The 19,310-nt window shown below is 38.7% G+C and overlaps 1 protein-coding gene across 5 annotated transcripts in view; it reads left to right on the top strand.

The window, feature by feature from the left end:
* Positions 1–19,310, top strand: part of NCOA2 (nuclear receptor coactivator 2) — a 283,927-nt gene that overhangs the window by 244,220 nt on the left and 20,397 nt on the right. For 4 of the 5 annotated variants that reach the window (XM_040261360.1, XM_040261357.1, XM_040261359.1 and 1 more), the window contains 4 exons: positions 4,250–4,460; positions 7,045–7,251; positions 10,027–10,242; positions 13,296–13,425. In XM_040261360.1, the coding sequence (XP_040117294.1) occupies positions 4,250–4,460; positions 7,045–7,251; positions 10,027–10,242; positions 13,296–13,425 (764 nt within the window). The remainder of the gene's footprint in view (positions 1–4,249; positions 4,461–7,044; positions 7,252–10,026; positions 10,243–13,295; positions 13,426–19,310) is intronic. The other variant, XM_040261361.1, reaches the window with a different exon arrangement.

The raw sequence follows: 19,310 nt of genomic DNA, 5'->3' as shown, positions 1-19,310 counted from the left end.
ATTTTGAATGGACACATACAGGCATACACAAGACATACAGCATTTTTTTCTTAATGAAACCCAGTTCCTGGTTTTACCTTCTATCCATTCCCATTTAAAACTCCACTCCAAAAATACTGCTTCAGAGCAATTTTAACATCAAAAACATTGCAGCTTGAAAAGAAAGGTTACCACAGGAAGTATGCATTACCTAAATTTAGATCAAAGTTAGAATGACTTACTTTAAGGAAAAAAAAAACAACAAAACAGGGATTCTTTCACTCCCCTCCCTCCTTCACTTTTCCCAAATACAGATTGATTCTATCTCCTGTTGACTTCTAGGCACATTTATCTAAGACTTTTCTTTCATTTCAAGGGAACACAACACATTTTTATTTAGTAAGATAAACTGCTAGCGAGCCCAAACTGCACAGTTAACTTTCTTGTTATTTTGACTCAGAAAAGAACTATTATCGAGTGTGTGTTTAACCTATCACTAACTTATTAAGGGCAGGAAGTACTTCAATGGCGCTGTTACACTGAAAATAGCATTCTTCACTGGGTAGAGTATTTAAACAACGTTTGTTTCTACCGTGTTTCATAACCAACAGGAAACAATGACAGAAAAATTTCCAATATGTTCACTGACTTAAGTTATATACTTATTTACACAAGGGAGCATGTGTAAAGGATACTAACTAAATGGTACTCTTAGGCTTTCTTAATGCTACTGGGCGACTTATGATGAGGGTTTAGAAATAGTCCATAGAGAATTTCTCCTTACTATTTGGCTCTATTAGAAGAGCAAACCATATTTTAAACTGGTAGTGGCCTGAAAATTACCCTCCAAACTTGGTAGAACTGTGTTACCATTTTTAAAAGCAATTTTCTGTTAGGCAAACGTAAAATTACTAGTTTAAAAAATTTTTTTTGAAACAGTGTTTTGTAGTTTATTAGAATACACATCATTAAAATACATATGTTCTTTATATTTCCTTCAGAGAACAAGTTGATTTGACACATGAAAAATTCATAAAACCAGGAAAATGAAAAATTACAGAAATCAAGTCCAATTTCATTTTGTAGAACTTTTACAAAAATCTTTCTGACTCATTTTCTGCCTGAAATAGTTTAAACTAGCTCTTCAAATTGATGTGGCTAATTTGAGCGTTCGAAAAGATGCCTAAGCAAAACTTTGAAGTATCTTGGCAAAGCATTTTAAAGGAAGGCATTAATCTTTTTGTCTTGTGAAGAAATCTTGCCTAAGAAAGGAGCTAGAAGAACTTCTGATGAGAATTAAAGCTAACAAAAACTTGAGGGAAGAAATGTTTGATCAGAAACTTAGCATGATCAAATCTACCCCTTCTAGAATAGAACTTCCATGACTGCAGAAGAAAATGCCTATAGTTGTCAAAGTTTATTGCTAGGCAGCCAAAGGCATGTAGATACTCTCCTTGAAGAAGAAAATTTCTTGAAGTAAAATTTAAAACATTAATTTAAATGTGTACTCCAAAAACGGACAAGAAATAAACACAAGCAAAGCAATATTAACTCTAGTGGGAAAATGTTCATAATGCATTTTTCTAATGGTGAGCTGAATGAAAATTAGCAGATGATTTGAAATAAAGAACCAAAAACTTGGTTGAAACCATCCAAATGTATTTTAATGTGTGTGTGTGTGTGGAGAAAGAGATTAATTTTAGCCTTATTTTCAACTCATTAGAGTAAATCACAATGAAAAACCACAAGTCTTGTCATTAGAACTCTTTGAAACTATGATAGTTATTTTTCTATTCAAGATGGTTTAAAGTGTCATTTTATTTGAGTGAAAAGAGTAAAGGTGAAAAAGAAAGGTAGGAGTCTAGATCCAGACTATCAATCTGTATTGTGAAAGCTTTCTTGTCCACACATCTGGGTTTGGGAGCAAATATAAGGGTATTCACTGAGGAAATTAATATAGTATTTTTATCATCATTTGTATAAATCTGTATTGAGTGTTTCTCATTCAAGGCATCTGTAAAGCTTTCTCAAGAAATTACTTATTACTTCTAATGACCCACCCTCTCACTGCCTCACACATAATTTTAAAATACTCCACACGAATCTGACTGTAGAAGGGAAACTCTCTAATAAACTTCAGTTTATTAGAACCTCTTTCTTAGGTCCATTGCTATTTTCAAGACCCAGCTATAAGGATATTTGTCAATTTTTATAAAACTTATTTTCTGAGAAATTATAGGAATCTTGTGAGAAATTGAGTTAATTCTGGGAAGTTTTTTTAATTACAGGTTTAAGTGGCTGAAGGAACCGTGTTGGCTGAGTGTCCATTGCCGTATTCCGGACACTGTCCTCAGAGGGTGTTAGGTGTTGGTACTGTACTCCTGTTTGTACCTTACGTGTTCAGCAAAACATGATAAAGATGGCTTTCCAACAGAGTCACTTTACACATACATTTAACTTCCACAAAATTGTCCATACAGATTCAGGAAAAAAAAGAATAGGTATCTATTAAATGGTTAAGTTGTGTGAGCAGTTTTGCCCACCGTTCAACAGACTTGACTCTGTTTTGGTTTGGTTTGGTTTTGGTTCCCTTGAAGCGCCGATGGTGTGAAAATGTAGCTGCAGGCTTTTCCAGCGCAGAATGGTTCCCTCAGGGACTTCATCAGTTCGGAGTAAAGCCCGAGAGGCAGTAGTGTGCTTTCACTCACTGGCCGGGCTGCCCATGGGTGGGGGACATACAGTATGTTTCCTTCCTGAGCAGCTCTGAGGATCGCTTTGTCTGTGTCTGCCCATACTATAGCATTCTAACTTTAGAACCTAACCCTGACCTAAGATGTAGCTCTCCCAAATTTGATCCCTGCCTCTTTTGTAAGAAACAGATGGCCAAACTAACTAGAAAATGGTCTTATAATTGCTCTAACAGTACATTAGGAATTTCCTGGAAAATGGATCGCCAAGTTCTTGCTAAGCTAGTTGACTCTGAAACAAAGAGTCCAATAAAATATCACTTCATTGTATCCTTTCTTACTTGAGAAAATTGTGTCCAGTAAAAAGACTTCCTAGTAGATATTACATTTGCCATAAATTGCAGAACACTTAGTCCAGCTTCTTGTGTGTAGAATAAAACTATAAGCCATTCCACTTTAGGTAAATTATATCATTTGAATTGCTAGTGTAGACAAAAGGGTTAGTCATGGTTGAGGATTGAAAGTCCATCAGTGACTTTGGGGAAGTTACCTAACTTGTGTTTTTCCACCTACACATCAGGAAAATCATTCTTACCACTCTCTTCACTAGGAAATAATCTTGGGGTTTAACTTAGCCATTTTCTTGCATGGTTGGCACCATCTGATTTTAAATACTTGGCACCCAGATAGGTTCTACTTGAAAGAACATAAATTCAGTTGAGGTCTCGGGAAGAAAAGCGCTAGCTGTGAAATAGTGGTGCTGCATACTGTATTATTTTAATGTTGATAATTGAAAGGAAATTATTTCAGTAAAGGGAAAAGCCGTAAGAAACATGTTTACAGCTTCTGTAAAGTCAAATTAATAGATGCAGTGATTGGAAACAACCTCCTGCCTCCCTGCATTTGTCCCCTAAGCTGATGAGGACTGAGAAAACCAGTGTCATTTGAAACTGAAAGTGTAAGCAGTAAAAAAAATAACACCACTCAAATGGAAAAGACGGGGCTGAGCGGTTCAGGGCTACTTCAAGCTCATTTTACCTCTTGGTCTTAAAAAAAAAAAAAAAAGGAAAGAAAAACAAAGTTCTAAAGGGAAATGACCATTTACTAAATGCTGATTTCGTGTAAACTTGGATCATATTTTCCACCCGTTTTTTGTTGTTGTTATTTCTCCAAGCGAGTTAACCACTAAACCTGGGCCTAGACTATAAATCCTAATACACCCATGGTTAATTAGAAATACTCATACTCATGATTAATTGAATTATTAGCATAAAATAAAGGGAAATTTATAAATCGCCAATGAATCCCAGTGCTGGAAGAGAGCTTTCTTTCTAATTCAGTCATCTCTTTTTACCAAGGAGGAAATTAAGGAGCAGGAGATTAAATTATTTGTCCTTTGTCAATTTAATTTTTTGTTGTTGTTGTTAAAGATGATCAATAAACAGTGAGGCCCGAGGTTCGCATGTGTCCGCATCTCATTTGGCTCTGGTTCCTTATATCCATTAGGGCTGTAATTGCACATGGGCCTGCGGCGCCCACTCTTAGTGTAGGACTGGATAAACTCTTCTGTTTGTTAACTGCAGCCTGGCAGTGAGCTGGACAACTTGGAGGAGATTTTGGATGATTTGCAGAATAGTCAATTACCGCAGCTTTTCCCGGACACGAGGCCAGGCGCCCCTGCTGGATCAGTTGACAAGCAAGCCATCATCAATGACCTCATGCAACTCACGGCTGAAAGCAGTCCCGTGACACCTGTCGGAGCCCAGAAAACAGCGATGCGAATCCCACAGAGCAGTGAGTATGGGGTGTTGACGGTTATGCCAAGAAATTCCCATGTAATCACCATCAGAAACAGGGATTACTGAAATCTGATGCAAACAGCTTAGTCACTTCACAGTTTCTATGGTCAAATAGCACCATCTACTGTCCCGGCCCTTCAAAACAGTAGTCAGAGTGGATTCTAGTCAACGTGGCCTTTCTGCAGGCGCTTGTGGTTGAGTCAACACAGTGAGACTGACCTGCGTAGATAAAAGTTCTTTGGATGTTGGAAAAGTTTCTTTGGATAAAAGTTCTCTTCATTTCAGTTACTGTCTTCAGAAATGGAGTTTGAAATAGATTTTATGTGTCTTAATACAAGACTAAACACTTAAAAGATAGAAACTTAGAAAGTTATGCTGACTTTTTAGGAATAATACACTCACTAGTAAAAATTTCTTAACCAGAATTGTAAATCTTTATACATGAAAGGGCTATACACATTAAAAATATCTTGTCCTATCTCTTTGGAATCCTCATATAAATATCAGTTTTACATGAAAATTTATCACAGAAATGGTTTCCAAATGCATCTTGAGTTTAATTAGTGTGATATAAAGCTAGAAGACCTTAGACTATTTTATAAGATACAGTTTGTATCGCTTTTTTTTTTTTTCTATCCTTCACAGCTTGCAGGATCTCAGTTCCCCAACCAGAGGTTGAATCTGGGCCATAGCAATGAAAGCCCCTTTCCTAAACACCAGGCCACCAGGGAATTCCCTTTTATTTTATGTTTTTGTAGGTTTAAGATGAAGTCTTTCTTCACTTAATGAAGTATGTGAACACTTACTTGGTTTACAAACTTCATAATTCCCTAAAGTTATCCAATAGCTTTTAGGAGAAGAAAATATCTTTCCTGAATGAGGGATATATCTTGTAGAAAGATAGAGAACCTCTTTAGTGCTCGATGATGAACATAATGATTTTTCCCTCTTCAAATACAGTTTGACCCAAAGCTTAGCTGCTGCTGCTGCTGCTACTAAGTCGCTTCAGTCGTGTCGGACTCTGTGCGACCCCATAGACGGCAGCCCACCAGGCTCTGCCGTCCCTGGGATTCTCCAGGCAAGAACAATGGAGTGGGTTCCCATTTCCTTTTCCAGTGCATGAAAGTGAAAAGTGAAAGTGAAGTCGCTCAGTCATGTCTGACCCTTTGCGACCCCAAGGACTGCAGCCTACCAGGCTCCTCCGTCCATGGGATTTTCCAGGCAAGAGAACTGGAGTGGGTTGCCATTGCCTTCTCCGCAAAGCTTAGCATCTGTTCTCAAATCAGAAATGGCAACCATCAACCAAATTACAACGTATCTTTGATTAATAGATCTTTTCTTAAAGTGATTCCTGATCTTTCTGAAAAGGGTAAAACAAAATAGAGTTTATGCTGGTTATGTGTCAGACCTGCCAGTTTGTTTGGGAATGGAAGGTTGCTTATGGCCCATGAGAGATCACAAAGTCAGAGAGTTGAGACGCGAATAAGAAACACTCTACCGAGCTTATGCTTAAGACCCAGAGGAGTTACTAAAGGGCTGTGTGAAAACTCATGAGTTCTCCCCTTTCTGTACCTCCTGGTGTTGTTTAGACTATTGAATAGCATCCAGGTAGCTAAACCTGAGAAAGTCAGATTAAGCATATCCATAATTTTCATTCCAAATGATAATTCTTCTAAATATTTTATTTCTCTTACTGATTGTTAAGGACGTTAGTATGTTTTAAATGTTCTGTTTCATGCTGTGTTTATATAATTCAGAGAAAATAAACTGCTTATTATTTTTATACATTTGCTCTATGAATTGTAATCTATAATATCTTTGTTCTTGTAAAAACACTTACCAGATAACTGTCTGTCTGGTAGTATAGTGCATTGATGTAGTGCTTACTACACAATAAACTCTTATAAACTAATCATAGAACCTGTTTCAAATATAAATAAATCTGGAATTTAAAGAATATGTATTTAGAAGATTTAACAGGCCTTTAGAAGATTTAACAGGGCCTGACAGGGCCTGAGAGCTTTAATACTGACTTTCAGTACCAGAGTTCACACTTAAAGACTTCTAACTTTCAATGAGAATAGACATTTTTAGCCTAATCCTAGGAAAATCCAGTTAAAATATGACAGTCTTAGTCCAAACCACATGTGTCCAACTTTGGTGCATTTGGAGATATTTATGGCTTCACAGCTGTGACAAAACAGTATTTCTAAATTCAAATAATATATGAAAAACATATTTGTAGTTTACTTAGCAAATACAATTGAATATTAGAAGTTGATATTGGGGAGAAAAATATACAGTAAATAATAGACATGTTCTCCTATTTTTTTTTTTCCTTTGCTTTATTGCTCTGTGAGGTTGTCAAGAAGTAAATTAGAGACGTGTTGATTAGATTGCAAGTCTGTGTTTGGACGCCCCATGTTTTTTTGCCTGTGAATTTGTCTTTACGTAAGCAGCTGGTCCCAGACACGCATACCTTTGTGATTTTACAAACGACATTTCCCCTGAACACTGCTTCTGTTACTATTTTCCATTATCCTCTATTAACCTTCAATTTTCATTTGTTTTCTCCTTAGCTTTTAATAACCCACGACCAGGGCAACTGGGCAGGTTATTGCCAAACCAGAATTTCCCACTTGACATCACATTGCAAAGCCCAACGGGTGCTGGACCTTTCCCACCAATCAGAAACAGTAGTCCCTACTCAGTGATACCTCAGCCAGGAATGATGGGTAATCAAGGGATGATAGGAAACCAAGGAAATTTAGGGAACAGTAGCACAGGTAAGGGCTCAAATGCGCTGTTAACTTTTTATCGGTGGGTTATTCAACTTAATGATGTATTCCTCCACATCCAAGTAATAGAATTTTTCGTGTGAAATTTTTTATGCTAGAAACAAATTTGAATGTAAGAAAATTCTGCAGATTTTCACTATGAGCATGGTATGTGAAAAATTGGAAAGCCTCCCGGTAGGCTGACCTTTTTATGCTGTGATCATTGTTTTCACAAGGGTTCTAGTTGCTTGCTAATCCTACAGTAAAGGCTTATTTCACTACTGTTCCAGTTACTATTTTAGACCTTGTAGTGGTTTATGGAGAATATTGTGATAATCTGCTGATAACCCCAAAAGTGTGTTAGTGTTAATCGCTCAGTCGTGTCTGACTCTTTGCGATCCCATGGTCTGTAGCCTTCCAGGCTCCTCTGTCCATGGAATTCTCCAGACAAGAATACTGGAGAGGGTAGCTGTTCCCTTCTCTAGGAGATCTTTCCAACCCAGGATAACCCCAAAACTTCCTATTAATTGATGATTTGTGTTTCATGAATTTCAGAATGTAAGTATAAAATTCCACCAACCTTTTATACTTGTAACAATAGCAGTTCTCATTCTGAAAAATATTAATTAAGAAAATGAATTTTAAGTGGTAGTGTTCTTAACCTAATAGTAGCTGATCCAAGAACTCCATTTTTTAAAATGTGTAAGGTTGCCTGTGATCTAGTTTGACCCTTGATCTGCTATGGCTTAAGGTGTCTGCCAAGTTTCCCATGCATATTCCTAAGTGGTAGTCATCCCCATAGCAGCTGCCATACTCCCAAACCTCCTTCCGGTTCAGGCTAGGAATCATTGCAGCAGCATTGATGGCTATGACCACCATGTTCTGTACCCTCTGGGTATCCTGCACCCTTAGGATGCTGAGCTTTCTAATGAAGTCCTGCTCACCGTTTATAACTGGAGACAAAGGCATTGAAAGAAACATGTTATAAAAAGAACTTATATTCATAGGTTTTAATTCTTGGCATTTTTTTAGCTTAGTGTGTCATCCCTGTAATCAGATTTCCATTCAGATAAGTAAAAATAAGAGTTCAGTTGAAAGAAAAAAGATGGATTTTTTTTTTCTTTTAACTTTCTGTTGTTGGTAAGCAGTTCACGTGGGAAATGTGAGCTATATTGTGTTAAAATAGTTTATTCGTTCAACAAATATTTACTGGGTGCCTACTAAATGTGCCAGACACTGACTACATCACTAATTTATTTATTTGCAGAAACAATGCCATATTAATCATATTATTTTTAAGATAAAGTATTGATTTTATAAGTAAAATGTTGATTCACATGAAATTCTATCAGGGAAAAGGAGCCAATAGTTTATTAAAGGTAGTCCTTATCAGTGAAATGCAACGTCTGGGTTCTTGGAGAAACATTAAGAATTTGAGGACATACCTATATTCAAATCTAGGCAGCTGGGGATGACTGGCATCCAGACTATAAAGATCAAGCAATGTCTGTGCTTTGCTTAAAAAAAAAAAAAAGAAAAAAAAAATGAAAGCAACTACCCTGCTTATAGTTACATTAATATTTCAAATTATGGATTATTTTCCCTTCTGCTTTCTAGACTTTATATAATCTTGTTATATTGATTAGATAATAGATTTTTTGAAAAAGAAAATATCTTTTCTCCCATATCTTTATATCATTCAAGTCTAGTCTTCAAATGGTTTTTAAAATATGTACTAATATAATATTGTCCTAACTTGTTCAGTCTAATTACACTGAACTCTTCATCGTCCTGATGAAGTACATTCTCATTTCACCAGTGAAAAACCACACACAATACATGCTCTCCCCATTTCTGAAATATACCCTGTTTTCAGTTATTTATCATAATTAAAGTCAATGCAGATCACATCTTTGAAAGCAGAACTGTTGCACATCCTTTATTAAACACTTCAGAATGAAGGGTCCTCACTTGGCCCTTTAGGATACCAAGTTTTAGCCCGTGTCTGGCCATCGCCAGCATCCTGGGGCTAGAGAGAGCAAGCACGTGATCTGCCGGCAGCGTGCGCTCTTCTCGCTGGTGTGTGTGGTCACGCAGCTGTTACTCTCTCAAGCGTAAGAGGATTTTTACAAATCTGTCCCTACCCAGTCTAGATCTACATCACCAGAAACAAGGTGGTCCAGCACGCCGAGGCGGCCGATGCTTCCTTGCCGTGACCACAAAGAACCAGAGTGGAAAGATGCTCTCATTCTCCCGGCTTCCAAGGCTGTCTCAGTCAGCTTTGAAGCTTAACAAATTGTAATGCTCAGAAAGGGATTTGAGATTTAAAGTCTGGCCAAGGCTTCGCGGGATATTCTCTGTGATTTGGGTTTAGAATTAGAAGATTGATTATCAGTTTTTACCTTGTTTCTCTTGGCCTCACCTCCCTTTTGGAAAGTAAAGCAATGACGTGTATATCAGCTAATGTGATTCACTTCCTGAGGAAGGAAGTTGGGGTTATCCACACGCCACAGCACCTGTCTCTAAGTACATATGGGAACAACTTTAACAGCTTTTCCGAACTGTAAAGAGTGGCAAGTCTGTGTTGTGAAAAACTTCATAGTAATTGCCAGCTTGTGTTTCTTACCCAAGGCTCGCATCTGGCCCGGCGAGGGCGTGAGCTGTTGGGTTAACTGTGTATTAAGAACAACTGTCTGTCTCGTGTAGAATAAGAGCGTCTTGTGTTCCTGCGTGTTGACTATGTTTCCAGTCACCACACCTCTGTCTTCTCTGCCGCGCCTGTAGGCATGCTTGGCAGCAATGCTGCCCGGCCCACCATGCCGTCTGGGGAGTGGGCGCCCCAGAGTCCTGCCGTGAGGGTCACCTGTGCTGCTACCAGCAATGCCATGAGCCGGCCGATGCAAGGAGCTATGATTCGGAACCCAACAGCCAGCATCCCCATGAGACCCAACAGCCAGCCTGGCCAAAGACAGATGCTTCAACCTCAGGTCATGAATATGGGTAAGGTGGTTCCTGTACTCTTTGCTTTTCAATTTGATGCATTTTTAGAAGGAGAGAGGAACAGCTCCTTAAGTTCTGTCAGGCTTGTCCTCTGCGGTTTAGAGAATACCCCCCGCCACCGCCCTCCCCTGCCCCGTGTCAAGCTGTCATATGGGGGACTTTGCTGAAGATCTCTGCACAGGGTCATAAAATAGCAAGTTTTCCAGTAAAATAAGATAACTCACTACCTTTATGATGTTTCGTTTTTGTTTGAAACTATCCAATTTCAACTTTTGCAGGGAGTGGATTACACTGTAACACTAGAAATACAATATAGATGATATTTTAAAGAAGCATTTCAACGGCACAGCAGTGTCTGTAACTCTGCATGGTCATCAGGACCTAAAAATACAGATTTCTGGGCACTGCCCTAGACGAGGTGGGGCACAGTGGTAAAGAATCCACTGCCAATACAGGATAAGATAAGTGAGTGCAGTCCCTGGGTCAGGAAGATCCCCTTGAGAAGGAAATGGCAGTCCACTCCAGTATTCTTGCCTGGATAATCCCACAGACAGAGGAGCCTGGCGGGCTATAGTCGATGGGGTCACAAAGAGTCAGACACGACTAAGCACAGCGCATTTCACCCTAGACTGTTAAACAAGACTCTCCCAGGTCTTCACTGAAAGAGTAAGGTCTTATAGAGCAACTCAGAAAATATAACGATCACTAGAATTCTGTTTGGATACAGTTCACATGTTATTAAAATTAATGATCAGACACATTGTTTGATACCATTTATATGAAATGTCCAAAACAAGCAAATCTGTAGATAAAGAAGACTAGTGGGTTCCTAGGGCTGGGGCTTAGTGGGGAGAATGGAGAGTGACTCCTAATTACATCATGAGGTTTTTTTAGGGGTGGGAGGATGAAAACGTCCTAAAATTGATCACTGGGATGGTTGTACAGCTCTGCAACTACACTAATAGACACTGAATCATACACTTTAAGTGAGCTAAGTATATAGTATGTCAATTATATCTCATAAACGATTTTTTTTTAGCTTAATGTAGCTCATTCTTGTTTCTTAATATTGACATACTAACCTTCCACTTGTCCGTTACCATAATTCAGATACGGTGATGTTTATGTACTTTTTCATATACTTAGATAGTGCAGGATGTTGTTATTATTTAGTCACTAAGTTGTGTCCAACTCTTTGCCACCCCATGGACTGTAGCCAGCCAGGCTCCTCATCCATGGGATTTCCCAGGCAAGCATACTGGAATGGGTGCCACTTCCTCTTCCAGGGGATGTTCCCGACCCAGGGATGGAACCTGCGTCTCCTGCATTATTGGCAGGCAGATTTACCACTGAGCAACTGGGGAAGCCCAGTGCAGGATGAGTAAGCGCTAAGTCATTACCAGAAAGATGCCAGGATGGTTTTGACATAATAATGCAGAATGGTCATCCCACCGTGGCATCAGTTTTCTCTTCTAGTTGTTTAATTGCTCAGCACGTTTTAGCTTATTGTTTCTGAGATGACATTCATGTTGCCTTTCTATGGAGAGTGTACTTCCAGTTAATAATGCACGATTCCCAAGTGTAAATTCACATAATTTGAGATTTGCATGAAAAATACTAAAAATGGCCAGATTTCCATGCAGAAATACACTGGGAAATTTCTAAAATACTTAATTCATTCATTTAAAAATCATCATAGTAAATCCTTTCTGTCCAGAAATTTCATTTATCCTCAGCCCTTCTTCGTGAATGACATATAGCTTTTGAGCTTGAAAAACGGCTCTATGAGCTTCATTGTGTAGCTGAATTGCTCTGATTTTTAATAAACTCATAAAAGCTGTGAACTCAACAGAAAAGTATCTATTGTAATGGAAGACAGTGATAATAAAATCATTAAAGAGCTCATATGCATTAGCTTTAAACCTCTACAAAGAATTTCTAAGAAAGAGCATGTCTGAATTGTCTGAGCCCCCTTTCTACTCCTGTCTTACTAAGACCAGCACTTAGCAAAATTACGTCTGGGACCTTGATGCCCTTTTAGGGGATCTGCAAGGCCAAAACTATTCTCATAATAATATAAAGATATTATTATTCTCTCATGGATGCATAATAAAGTTGGCTTAAAAAAAATCTTATCTGTGTTGCAAATGAACAACTCATAGAAAAATAGGTCAGATTTGTGGTTACCAGAGGTAGGGGAGAGCAGAGAAAGGCAAGCTGGTTTAAAGGCACAAACTTCCATTGTAAGATAAGTTCTAGGGATGTAATATATAACATGATCAATATAACTAACACTGCTGTATGTTATATATGAAAGTTGTTAGAGTAAATCCTCTTGAGAGTTCTCATCACAAGGAAAAGAATTTTTTTTCTTTTTTTTCATTTGTATCTACTTGAGATGATGGATGTTCACTAAATTTAATGTAAGAATTATTTCATGATGTATGTAAGTCAGATCATGGTGCTGTACACCTTAAACTCACATCATGCTGTATGTCAATTATATCTCAATACTACTGGAAGAAAAGTCTTGTTTATAACATAGTGGATTTTTTATTTTGATTTTTAAATGAATTAAGAATCATTTTTTTCTATTTTCCAGTTTTAATTTTCAATACAGTAAATAGCAGTAAGATACATCCCACTTACACAAAAGCCTGTACATTAATAAGAGTATAAAGACTCCTTGGAGAAGGCCATGGCAACCCACTCCAGTATTCCTGCCTGGAGAATCCCATGGACAGAGGAGCCTGGCAGGCTACAGTCCATGGGGTTGCACAGAGTCAGACACAACTGAAGTGACTTAGTGTAAAAATTCCTAAGTACAAGCGGTTGGGAACTGCTCATCTAGAGTCTCAAAGTGGGTGATTAGCCTTGCTGTTTATTGCCCTTTTGTTCTATTTCAGAACAAAAATTCTGTCTTATTATTTCCACCTAATTATTATTATTTCTGTCTTTTCTATCAGTCAGGTATTTCTCTTTCTATTCCGAAACAGACATTTCGCTAATTACAAGTTGTAAGATTCAGGGGTTGTTTTCTTCTCCCTTTTCAGGGCCATCTGAACTGGAGATGAACATGGGGGGCCCTCAGTATAGCCAACAACAAGCACCTCCAAATCAGACCGCCCCCTGGCCTGAGAGCATTCTGCCAATAGACCAGGCACCGTTTGCCAGCCAGAACAGGTGAGCACTCAGGAGGTCCCAGAGAGCAGAGTTCATGAGTTCCAGGAGTTATCTCGGCCCTAGGCCAGAAGTTAATCTTATCCTTTTAAACACTTGGTGCCTGACGCGTTTTCATGTATTCAAACTATATCACTTACTGGTCTGGGAGTGCAGGAGGTAAGGGAGGGAGTAGAATCCAAAAATCAGTTTGACTGAGCATATGCCTTCAAAGATGCTGCAGTTTAGTTGGAAAATAAAATATGTAGACTAATAACTAATATGAGCTAGCATGTACTATAAATGGGGCGATCATTCAGTTGGGGTGATTGGGGAAAGCTTCAGAGTTGATGAGAAGTGGTATCATTGGGACTTCCCTGGGGGTCCAGTGGTTAAGACTCCATACTTCCAGTGCAGAGGGCACAAGTTCAGTCCCTGGTCAGGGAACTAAGATCCCACATGCCACGCAGTGTGACCAAGAGATTTTAAAAAATGTAAAAGAAAGGTATCATTTCAGTAGGCAGAGGTGGCAGGAAGCCAGTTCATCTGGCAAAAGCAGTATAATCAGAGGCCTAGAGGTCACAGAAGCAACACAATATGTTTAGGGGAACAGAATAGTCTAGTTTTATGCTTCATATACTTTATCACATTAAAAAACAGTATCAGAAGGTTTGACCGGAAGAGTAGATTAATAATGGAACAGATTTATAGAGGGTCATAAATTCCAAACTCTGAAGCATTTGGCCTTTTTTCTTTAAGCTGTTGAAGTTTTTTGAAAAAGAAAGTGGTATATATGATCAAGTTTGATTGAGTTTTTTGATTCTGATTATTAATCTAATCATTTTTGTTTCTGTGTAGGCAATCTTTTCTAATTGCTTTTGAAATATTTCTGTAACTGCTATATGGTAGTTTTACTGTAGTGTGTCTAGATGTGAATTGATTTATTTATACTACTTGGTGTTTGGTATATCTTGTGCTTGTTTTTTAAATCTGTCAATACATGTGTTTGATCAGTTCTAGAAATTTTAGCCATTATCTTTCTATACTGCCACACCTCCATTTTCTTTATTCTTTCTTTCTGGGATTCTGGCAAGACATGTTAACTTTCTACATTAGATATTTTTAGAACTCATACCCTCCTTATTTCTTTATCCATCTTCCATTTTCCATCTCCTTGTCTCTCTGTACTACACTGAGGATAATTTATTCATATGTATATTTCATTAATTATCTCTTTAGCTATATTTGATCCAATTACATTCTTCATTCCTAAAAGTTCTATTTGCCTTACTATTTTTCATGGTCTCTTGTGGTTTGCTTATTTTTGATTCCACCTTTATGTCTTTAAACATGACATTCATCCTTTGTTTCGACATTTCTTGATTTGGGAGTTCCAGTATCTGGATTCTTTGCAGTTGTAAATCAGTGACTGACTCTTGCTTCTGGTGGCCCATTCCCTGAGTATTATGGCAGTTTTTCTAGTTACTTTCTAGTTATGGGAGTTCTAGTTACTCTTGGTCAATGAAACATCTGGGGTTAAAACTGAGGATACTTTTTCTTAGGAGAGAATTTGCATTGGTCTCTGAAGGGGTGAGGGTTTCCGCTCACAGGTCTGCTCAGAGCAGCCCAGCCCCCCCCCTTCCCCTCCCCTCCACACACAGTCAGCTCTTTCTTGTGGCTGTGGCGCAGCAAGCCCCGACTCTTCAGGATAAAATCCACCTGTCCGTGGGGGCTTAGGTGTTGCTCAAGTTTTAGTTCGAAGGTGGTTGTTCCATTATTCCCTGGAAAGACAGCATCACATTGTGTTATATGCTAATCTCAGGGTTAGCAAAGCACTGGAAGCAAGTGTCTCACAGGTGACCCTGAGGCCTGTGTGATGGTGCTGCTCAGCCAGTTGGGTGGGCACAGAGCCGCAAGGGAGGGAGATAATTGGCATACTAAGCAGGAGTCAGCATGGGCACATAAAGGATGCCGGCAGTGTGTTCTGGGAAGTAAACATTAGGAAACAAACTGGAGGAATTTGGTTTTGAGGCTCGCTTGTAAAGAGTTCAGGTTAGAGGCTAGCGAGGACCTTGCTGCAGACTGAACTATTTTGTCCTTTGGAGGTTGTTCAAATCTAAAATTACAAAGTACTTTTATCAAATTCACTAATAATAAAAGCAGAGTTTCTGAAATTTCATAAGGGCAGAATATTTCCAGAGGTTCTTGTTTTTAAAAAAACAAACAGGTTTTAAAATGACTCCTACCCTGGGATGAAATGCTTTCGTGTAGCTCAGAATTGTCTTGTGGAGCCTGTTTTCCTTCTGTATCTTAATAGAGTGATGCAGGATTCAGGGCACTCAGTGAAGTTTAAAAAATAAAAATAAAAATAGCATAAGATGAATATGAGCTTAGCAATAGGCTGGGTAAGAAAAAGCTGGGAACTAGTTATTTCACTGAAAATAAAGACCAGGGCAACTGCTTAACAGCTGTTTAGGGAGATAAGAGAAGGTGCTCACCAGCTGTATTCCATTCACTTAGTAGGAGAAACTAGTGTATTCAGACCCCCGGTGCCTGTGCACCGCTTCCGGGGTCTCATTGGACGGCAGTTCTGAGTGGAGTCCAGGATTCTACGTCTCTGACAAGCCCCAAATGATGCTAGCACCTCTGGTCTTCGACTATACGTCGCAGGGGAGAACATCAGAAGAACCACAGTCAGAGTGGCTCTTACTGGACTGGGTACCAAGGGCGGTGTGTGGCCTGCATCACTGGGTTTGCTTGGGAATAGAGCATCATATAAATAACCACTGTAGTCATCCTTAGAGGCAGTACTTTCTCAGGGTCCTTCCGGCTCTTTAAGTCTGATTTCATGGTACCAGTGAGTATGTGCATTTTCTAAATATGTTTATTTGGTTTGTTAAAAACATACCCATGTCCATGGAAACTTGCACATAGTAAAAAAAGTAAACCCAACCCCGGAGAGCTGGTTTTGGATGAAATATCTAAGATTAGTTTCTAGGGGAAAACTAGGCCCAAAGTTAGGATTTTCACTGTTGCCCAAGTCGAGGAGGGTTCTGTTAAAACAAAAATGGGGACTTCCTGGCTGGCAGTCAAGTGGTTAGGACTCTGCATTTCCATGGCAGGGGTGCATGGGATCAATCCCTGGTCAGGGAACTAAGATCCCACAAGCCACTCAGGGAGGCCAAACAACAGCAACAACTAAAAAGCAAAAGAGGAGAAATCCAGAGTACATGCTGAAGCCAGTTACAGAGTTAGCTGTTCGGTGTGCTGGGGGCATTTCTGTGACTCTGCTCTGACCCTCTTCTCATATTGTTGGTGTTACTGTCTTTGTATAAGAACTCTAGGGACAGAACAGAACATTTTTACCATTTTTAAAGTTATTTCAGCTTTTCTAGCCACTTAACTCTTCTTCTGTTATTTTAAGTAATTCAGTTAGAAGAAATTTATGACCAAATTTATGGTAGTCTTATTGTCATAGAAATCCAGAGATGGTGGACAACAAGGGTTCCAACCATGTCTCTCTTTTTAAATAAAAGAAAAGCAGTGTTTTTTTTAAATCCCCCTTGTAAGCATTAATATCACCATTAATATTTTATATTTTTACTGCCTACCTATTTAGGAATAGATTTTTTAATGTTTCATGAACCCAGCATTAGTTTATATATACACATTTCAAAAAGAGAGTAGTTTAGCCCTTAAATTTCTAACATAGTCACACCCTCATTTATTTATAATTTTATTTCCATTGGCTGTCATTTCATTGTGGTTTTTTTTTTTCCTTTTATTCATCTGGTAGGTAAAAGAGATGTTTAAAATATAGCCCCAAATGTATAGATGATTTTTTTTATAATTTCTGTTGGATGTATGTAAAAGTGAACAGTAGCTGCCTTTCATGAAAGACTTTCTTTCACATTAAGTTCAGAATTTCTGAGTTAATTTGGTGTTCTTTTGTTTGTAATGTGTCTAAGAGTAAAGTTTTCGTGGTTGACTATTAATTTTTCATCATATAGTAGCTGCTACTTTTTTGCAAAATTTTGAAAATACAAGTAAAAAGTGATGGTAATGTTCTAATTTCTCAAACAGTAGCTCAGAATTTGTCTTTTTCCCCTTATCACCATCATTAATGTCCTGGTAGTCTATAAATAAATAAAAGTATAGATTTCAAGAAATAAGGTTTTTTATCATATGACATCCCTTATATGTGGAATCTAAAAAGACATGATACAAATGAACTTATTTACAAAACAGAAAGAGACTCACAGACTTAAAGAACAAACTTATGGTTGTTGGTGGGGGAGGATAGTTAGGGAGTTTGGGATGGACATATATATTTAAAATGGATAACCAACAAGTACCTATACAGGGAACTCTGCTCAATGTTATTTGGCATCCTAGATGGGAGGGGGGTTTGAGGGAGATGAATACATAAATATGTATGGCTGAGTCTCTTTGCTGTCCACCTGAAATTATCAAAACATCATTAATAGGCTATACTCAAATAGAATATAATTTTTTTTTAAAAAAAGAAAGATTTTTATTGATGATGGACCTGTCTTCTGCCAGCTCATTCCTTACTACTTTGCCAACCTGGAGCTTCTGTGTGTTCTTCCGTTTATTCCTCTGAATTTCATCCTTGTCTTAATACTATATTTGTCAGCCACCATCTAGATTGTAACTATATTTATAATTGCCCAAAATGTAAGAAAAAATTTTCTCCATCATATTGGCGGTCATTATAAAGGTGGAAGTGAAAGTCCAGATCACTATTTTTTCTATAAGCCAAATGTATTATGATGTTTCTCAGAGAAGTGTTGTAACTCATGGTATGCCCAAATTTATGATACCAAGCCACAATGCAATATATTTTTATGAACATAAAAATGTATTTTTCTGAGCATAAGGTATGATAACCTGGCTAGATCAAGAACCTTTTATTTTTACCAACTGGGAACTCGCTGAACTTACACAGTTCGGATACCAAGCCAACAAAGAGACTAAAGATGCTCACCAGGCACAGTTGAGGTTTGTAAGTAAATGCCGGCATCAAGTCAGCAGAGCACCATGAGTGGTCCTGGAGTCGAGAGCAGAGTGGGCGTGGCCAAGGGTGACTGGAGGAGACACACTGAGCCTGGAGGAGAATGGTCACGGTGGAGAAGAGGGTGGGAAACATAGAATGGGAAGCCTTGGCATTATGGTGGGTATACAGCATCTTCCAGGAAAAGGCCAGTTGCCCAGGGCAGTGGGGACCCACAGGGGAGCCATGGGCTCTACTCCACACTGGGACAGGTTAGGCTTTACTGAAGTGTGTGTGTCCACCACCACCAGCGCCCTCTCCCAGGGCCTGGGATTTTGTGAGTCAGCTCAGTAATGGGAAAAGGAACCTGGCAACATCGTATCAGGAGAATCAGAGAGAGACTGAGCAGGACAGTATTCCCAAGGCCCCAGCTCAAGTTGAAGAGGGCTTTGACCAAAGTAGGAATCTAGGTCATGCATTAGCTTAACTTTTTTAATTAGAAAAAGAAAAGGAAATCATGAAACCAAAAAATAGGTTATTTTATTATGTAGGAAATCACCTAGATGCCAATAAACGTTTGCAGTAGTTTTTTTTTTCTCTGGAAGCATCGGGATGTGCCCTCCCTGGAGTGGAGTTGTCTCCTGCAGTACCAGACAGGGTCTTCTCTTCCAGCTGATGCCGGCAGATGCATACAGGGCGCCTGCCTTCCCACAGAGCTCCTGCAGCCTCACTCCGCTTAAGAGGGACTCGATTTCATAGTAGAGACCTGAGGTGGGGGCTCTGGCTATGTGGGGATTTAAAGCTTGTGAAGAAACAGAAGTTGAAAATTATGAATTAAAGCTCGAGAAAGAAAATATTAACTAGCATCTTTGGGGAATGAGGTCTCAGGCCTAAG

The sequence above is a fragment of the Oryx dammah genome, unplaced genomic scaffold (assembly GCF_014754425.2).
Source record: "Oryx dammah isolate SB20612 unplaced genomic scaffold, SCBI_Odam_1.1 HiC_scaffold_19, whole genome shotgun sequence".
NCBI lineage: Eukaryota > Metazoa > Chordata > Mammalia > Artiodactyla > Bovidae > Oryx > Oryx dammah.
This window is presented reverse-complemented; position numbering and strand designations above follow the sequence as displayed.